Source organism: Carassius carassius, chromosome 1 (assembly GCF_963082965.1).
Source record: "Carassius carassius chromosome 1, fCarCar2.1, whole genome shotgun sequence".
NCBI lineage: Eukaryota > Metazoa > Chordata > Actinopteri > Cypriniformes > Cyprinidae > Carassius > Carassius carassius.
In genome coordinates, this window is record NC_081755.1 from 2036224 (window position 1) to 2043789 (window position 7566).

A 7566-nucleotide genomic window follows, 5' to 3' on the forward strand; every position below is an offset into this window, starting at 1 on the left:
ACTGTTTTCCTAATAAATGTTGTTCAGTTGCTTTGACGCAATGTATTTTGTTTAAAGCGCTATATTAATAAAGGTGACATTGACATTGACATTTGTCCACAGTCAAGTTCAGGCGATTTTTGCTCTCGGTCTAGTTAAATTCATTTTAGGCTACCAAGACCTGAAGAATGCTTGCCCAAAGGGCTACCAGGGATTTAGAAATTTTGCGACCCCTGAAGTGTTTGCCAAAAGCATCGTTAATAACGACATTGCTTGAGACCATAGAAAATGAACCCTGTCAATTTTGACTCAGCGATCCTTTTGCGATTCTTTTTCACTTAAAGTTTGTTCCATTCATTAAACAAATCTGTTGTATAACTTGGACAACTTTGCCAGTTGTGTTGGCTACTTTTATTAAGTAACAACAGCACGGAATCCCATTCTTTGTATTAAAATTTAATTTATATTGATTGAAATATTTAAATGACATAAAAAAATATTTTGTTGTTCATAGAAATTATGTGGGAAATTGATGTTGTTAATAATAAAATGCAAAGAAAACACAAATCTTATGGCTGGTAGATGTCTGAAAGCATAAAAACAAGACGTCAAGTTAATATGTTTCTTTGTGTTACAAAGCTTAAGTATTTAGATTAAGTTACTAAACCGGAGTAATCTAACGAAATACATAACTGATTACTTTTTAAAACTTGTGTTTTGTAATCTGTAGTGTAATTCATTTTAAAAGTAACCTTCCCAGCCCTGTATATTAATATATTGCAACATTGTTCCACATTGATTTATTTTATGTATTTATTTTTATTATGAGGCCCCTAATATATAAGTGTAACTTTATTTTTGACAAACTGTGTTTTTAGATAATATATAGCACAATGAAATCTTTGACTTTGGTTCCTTAAAAAAAATGCATTAAACACTTTTTAAAGGCTTACTCTTGAACCCTTTTTTCTTTACAGAATCATATTAATTTTAAGTTATAGATCTATGTTTAACCAGCAATAAAACCCTGAATGTCTCTGAGAAATGTTCGTCTGTGCGCTAACAGGACTTTTATTTTGTTCTGGTGATGTGACGTCACAAGGCAGCGCCTCGCTCCTGCGTCTGTTTTGATTCGGCTGAGGACAGGTTTGTGGTTCCAGGCATCTAAAGTATTTAATAACCGTTTAGGCGGTTTGTACAAGCGATGTCAAATGAATGAATTGTTCTTGAATATAGTAATTCAGTGTAAACCGCGTCAACCCCGCCAGAACACTGCACTTACTGAAGCAGAGAGCTGATTGAGTTTGGGTTTACTTTCATCTCTGGTCACGACAGACTGACCACACAAATCCAAACATGGAGTTCATCAAAGAGGAGAGTGAAGATGTGACGATTGACGAGACATTCAGAGTCAGACGTGAAGACACTGAGGAACAACAAACAGGTTGGTCTTCACTCTCAAAAACATCTCCAACACTACAGAAGAGAAAACAATAAAATCCACTCATTTCACTATCTAACAAAATAAAACCGTAATAAAATGTATAAAATAAAAACCAAAATATATTATATTACACGAGTTGCATTCATATTCAGGGCTCATCTGATTTTTTGTAGATAGTATACTTTATTAGTATGATTTTTAGTGAGTTTGGTCTGTTAATATCACTGTCTTAGTACATTATGTAAATGAAAACACAATAAATAGATTTTTTTTTAATCAATAAATGCTTATTAATGTATAGCCTTATGCAACAATTACATATGTAAATTTTACAAACTTTCTAATTATGACATTACATATTTAAATTTTCATGTAACAGTCAGTATTTGTATCTGTAACAATCACAACACTTGTCGTATCTGCATTCGGATTCAACATCGTACAGTTACTTGATAAGACCGTTATGACTTTTTTTTTTTTTTTTCGTAGTTATCACTGAAAAAGTATGTTGTGTTAAACTAAAATACTTATTAATTTCTAAAATAATATTTATCATGCAAGCAGAGAGATGTCATGACAAACGTTTAGTGATCATCTGAACATGACTGAATCCATTCAATGCGCACATTTTCATTACGCAGAACACTTTAAGTGAGTCTATAATGTTTAGTGAACATCACTAAACAGATGTGTGTGTGCTGCGCAAACCAGCAAAAGATAAAGATGCAAACATGTAGGACAAGTAGACAATGTATCTGTATCTAAGCTGATTATTAGCCTACTCTTGAGAGAGAACTGGTTTGGTTTTTGAGAGACTGAGAAGCACAACGCACCTGTTCGATTGGTGAGCGCGCTGTGCTTATTCCATTCATTCACATCATATCATAGCCTAAGGTTTAAACAATTGCCTTTTAAATATATACAAATACTATAATGTGTATGATGTATTATTAAAGGTGAAATTACTCTTGCAAAGCTTTGATTTCTGAGAGATGCACAGAGAGGCGACAACAATGCGGTGTTTGATTTGCGCTCTTTTCACTCATCAAGTTTACATTCATTCACTTCTGGCACTGATCCCCTGGCTCACCTGTTATCTAGCAAACACCAGACTGTGTCAGCTTCAGCCGAGTATTCAGGCAGGATTATTCCTTGTCCGTTATTCGTTTTTGAAGCCATTATCCGAGCCGTTCCGAATAAGGTATTCGGCTTCAGGCACAACCTTAATTATTACATTACATATTTTATTTTTACATGCAACATAGATAAGGTCATAGAAAGTAACAGCTCCACGCAATATTGCAATCCTAAAATTCACGTCGTACTTGCAAACACTTTGTATGCATTATTGTTAATGCATGCTGGAGTAGTCGTTTGTTTCCGACAGCGCTGAGTAGTCTATGCAAGCTGACAAACATTTCGCTGTATTTATGTGCGCATGCCCAGTAGAGCCAAACGTATCCCTTCTAGCCTTAACCGCGCGTATTTGTCATATCCCGAGCTTTGCATGTGTGTGCGCACTGTGCCAAGGCATCAGTATATCAGGCATTTTCGTAGAATAGGAGCTATGCTGTCTCTCGCATCACAAACATTATCAGTAGTTAAGTATGTGGTCTTGAAGAGGATCCTTTTTTCTCTCATTTGGACTCGGTCATGACTTGGACTCAAAACTTTTGGACTCGGTCTTGACTAGTCCTGGACTTGGACTTGACTCGGACTCGACAAAGCTCAATTACAAAACTCAATTACTTTGTTGATCACTTACACCAAAAAGTAATGCATTACTGTTAAAAGTAACTTTTTAGTTACTTTTTTAAAGAACTTTCTTTAATGATCCCATTAATGCGCTTTTATCCGTTCTGGTCTATACAAACACAAAACTGACTAAAACAGAAAGTAATTTTTAAACACTATTTTATTTGTCAGACCAGCACAAACTGAATACTGTATATCACAAGGATTTCTGAAATAAAGAACAAAACACCCGAATAATATATTCAGAATCAAAAACCAAAGTGGCTTCTGCATCATAAAAGCTGTTGTGTTGAGCCCTTAAAAATGTTCCTTTCACAGCTTAAGGATGAAAACTATCAACAATGGACAACATAACACAGAACATTGTGAAATAAATAAATGAAAGCAATCTGAATTATTCAGAATCAATTTCGAGAAACTCAGCACCAAAAAATTATATTATTGACAACCATAAATGATATGCAATAAAAAGAAAAGATAAAAAATATAAATGTTGTTTAAAAATGAAATCTATGTTATCATGCTACCGAGCTGCCTGAAAAGCCGGCGACTCCACAGTAGAGACAGGCTGCATGTTTTCAACAATGTTTCACCTGTAGGAGAAAAACATACAATCCGTGGCAACGGTATTGCAATCCGTCCCCTCAGTTTATAAACCGTGGTCACGAATTCTTAAACCGTTCCATCGGTTAAACACATTTTCAATCCGTGCGCTCAGAGTATTGAATCCATACCCATGAATTCATTATCCGTGCGCATGCTTTCGCAATCCCATCCCTCAGATTTGTAAACACACGGCTTTGTGGCTCCGCCCCCGCTGGCAGATTAATTTCTGTTTATTAAACATTATTTTTCATAGTATCATATGAGACCATGATCAGCTTTTTAGCGTTATTTTACATTAATCACCAGTAGGATAATACAGCACTAAACATCAACAAATTAGCACTAAATTTGCACAATTTGCAAATTAACACTAAACAATGCCAGGTTTATTTTATAATAATAATCAAGTGCTAAGATTATCACAAATTGAAGATTTTGATGCACATCTTTCTTATTAAATCGTTGTATTCAACCTCTTACTACACTTGAAAGAGAATCACTTAAGACACTTTCCTCTAATCATATTCCACATAATATTCATTAAAACTGTATGTTAACACGTAGGAGCTTGCTGCATGAATCCGTGAGTACGGTTAACAAATCCGAGGAACGGATTGCGAAGCGTGCGCACAGATAATGAATTCGTGGATACAGATTCTAAAACCGAGGGTATGGTTTACAAAATCTGAGCACACGGATTTAAAATTCGTGGGCACGGTTTGTTAATCCGTGGGAACGATTGGTTAAACCGAGGGAACAGTTTATGAATTCGTGAGTACGGTTTATGAACTGAGAGGACGGATTGCAAAACCGTCGCCACGGAATGATTTTTTTTCTCCTACAGGTGACGTTCGAGGCTCCGTACATTCGAACCAGAAAGACACAGCTCACATTTGACTAAAAGGTTTTTGTCTTTATGCTCAACTAAAGTGAAATAATGAGCTTATTTACACTTTGAGAAACTCGTGTTGCTCTCGCCTTGACTCGCCATGACTGCCGCACATACTTGAATAAACGGAAACACGCCCACAGTGCGTCTTGTGTTTACAGTGGTTGGCATCCACCAATCCTACAATGCGTCGCTGCTGTAAACAGGTTAGGCTGCACTTCAGTCAAAATTAATTAATTAAAAAAAGTAATGGACAATGCACCATGTGGTACTGGTAACGGAGTTAATTTATTTTAAAAGTAATGCGTTATAGTATTAGTTACTGTCAAAAGTAACTGCGTTACAGTAACGCGTTACTGTCCAACACTGATGAGGAGTGCATCGACTCCAACGCGAATCCACTGTCCTGGTGGGCTGTTCAGAGTCGCGCGCAAATACATGTGTAATTCATATTAGAACTCTTTGATTTCTTAAAAAAAAATTTTTTGGAAAACGCATGTTCTTGTTGCTGTTTGGCATTTAACAATAAACAAAAATGTTTTAAAACGTGTCTCTCTGTCAGTTAAAAAAGCAACAATATATACTTCATAACTCAACGATAGAGCTTTGTATGCAGTAAAATCAGGATAAATTAGGTATGTTAAAAAAAAAAAAACTGCGGTAATACAGCATATCGCGCTATTGAGCCACCCATAATAACCGCAGGGGAAATTTCTTAACCGCAACAGCCCTATATCACGCCTCCAAAAACGCCCTGCTTTAGAAGCATCGTCCCTAGAGTTTACGACACGGAGAAATGAAACCCGGCAAAGAAGATGAGGTAATGTCATGAAATTGAGCATTCAAGAAATTGAATAAACAAATATAAAAATAATACACTATATACACGTGACATTTGTGAACGCATGCTGTATTATATAGAATATTAAGATGTACCGTATTTTTTCCAGACTATAAGTCACACTTTTTTGCATAGTTTGGCTGGTCCTGCGACTTATTTATCAAAATTAATTTGACATGAACTGAGAGAAATGAACCAAGAGAAAACATTACCGTCTACAGCCGCGAGGGGGCGCTCTATGCTGCTCAGTGCTCCTGTAGTCTACACTGAAGACACAGAGCGCCCTCTCGCGGCTGGAGACGGTAATGTTTTCTCTTGGTTCTTGGGTCTTAATAAATGCGACTTATAGTCCAGTGCGACTTATGTTTTTTTTCCTCGTCATGACGTATTTTTGGTCTGATGCGACTAATACTCAGGTGCGACTTATAGTCCGAGAAATACGGTAGGTGCCAGAACTGCAAATAATAGAATGTAAGCTGTAGCAGATTGTGGAGATAAGAATTGTGATATCTCACATACTTTTGAGATTTCTCATCTTTCAGTAACTCAGTGGATTGGTATTTGCTGCTTCGTTGAACAGGGGTTAACTTGTTTTTGTCTCTTTTCATCATAGAGCTGATGGCGCTTAAAGAGGAGAATCAAGAACTGAGTGTAATGGAAAAGAAACATCATGCTTTTGTAACTGGAGAACAGACATCCTCTAGAGTTCAAAACACTGAAAGCTTTAATCAGCACCCGACGGTTCACTCGAGTGAGAACTTGTTTAAATGCGGTCAGTGTGGAAGACAGTTCTGGAACATTAAACATCTCAACAGACACACAATACTTCATTCCAAAGAAAAGCCTTTTAAATGCCAGCAGTGTGAAAAGTGTTTTAAACTCGAAAAATACCAGAAGAATCACATGAAGATTCACAGCGGACAGAAGCCGTTCACGTGCACTCAGTGTGGGAAGTGTTTCGGTCATAAAGTCTGCCTCAAGAATCACATGACCCTTCACACCGGAGAGAAGCCTTACACCTGCAGACTGTGTGGAAAGAGCTTCTCACAAAGCGGGAATCTTAAATCTCACACGAGAGTTCACACCGGAGAGAAACGCTACACCTGCCCTCACTGCAAAAGAAAATTTGGTCACAAAAACAGCCTCAATGATCACTTGAGGATTCACACCGGAGAGAAGCCCTACACATGCCAACAGTGTGACGAGAGATTTAAACACAAAGGGTCTTTTGAAATACACGTGATGCGTCACGCTGGAGAGATGCCCTTCACCTGCCAACTGTGCGGGAAGGGCTTCCCACAGAGAGCAAATCTGAAGAATCACATAAGAGTTCACACTGGAGAGAAGCCGTTCATCTGTTCCCACTGCGGAAAGGGTTTCACTTTTAAAGGAAACCTTAAGATTCACATGAGGATTCACACTAGAGAGAAGCCGTACTCGTGCTCTCAGTGTGAGATGAGGTTCCTGTATAAAAGAGACCTGAAACAGCATTTACAAACCCAGTGTTCCTCAGAGTGACGAGAGGCTATTTGTGTGTGTGAGACGGTTCACATGACCTTAGAGGCTTTTTTCTATTGTCATGTTCAGAAGTGGCCACATGTTCATATGTGCATCCTTTCAGGTTGCAATAAACATCCTCTCATTTTGATGACATTTACATTGTCATTTTGCAGATGCATTTATCCAAAGCGACTAACAATTGGGGAATACATAAACAGATCCTTCTTAACGAGGCAAACAGACACAGGAAGTGCTCGTAATATCAAGATTCACGCATTATTCAAATTAGTACAAGATAGAAAGAGAAGGAATAAAGAGAAAGGCATTTCAAGGCTTTTCTCATACATTTGATTGGGTTTAAATGTGCATTGTGTAATATTTAGGAGGATCTGTTGACAGAAATGCAATATTATATACATAACTATGTTTTCAGAGGTGTATTAAGACCTTTTTTTATTACCTTTGAATGTGCAGTAGCCCTAAACAGTCGAATAGAGTTTATTTCGTCAGGACGCGATAATGAAAAAGTATCAATAATATTCACAATAACAT

The 7566-nt window shown here is 37.1% G+C and overlaps 1 protein-coding gene across 1 annotated transcript; it reads left to right on the forward strand.

The window, feature by feature from the left end:
- Positions 1–1231: 1231 nt before the first annotated feature.
- Positions 1232–7162, forward strand: LOC132139456 (gastrula zinc finger protein xLCGF3.1-like). Its single transcript, XM_059547817.1, has 2 exons — positions 1232–1423; positions 6128–7162. Exons 1-2 carry the CDS (start codon positions 1336–1338, stop codon positions 7030–7032), a joined length of 993 nt encoding a protein of 330 aa, XP_059403800.1. The 5' UTR covers positions 1232–1335; the 3' UTR covers positions 7033–7162.
- Positions 7163–7566: the final 404 nt, after the last annotated feature.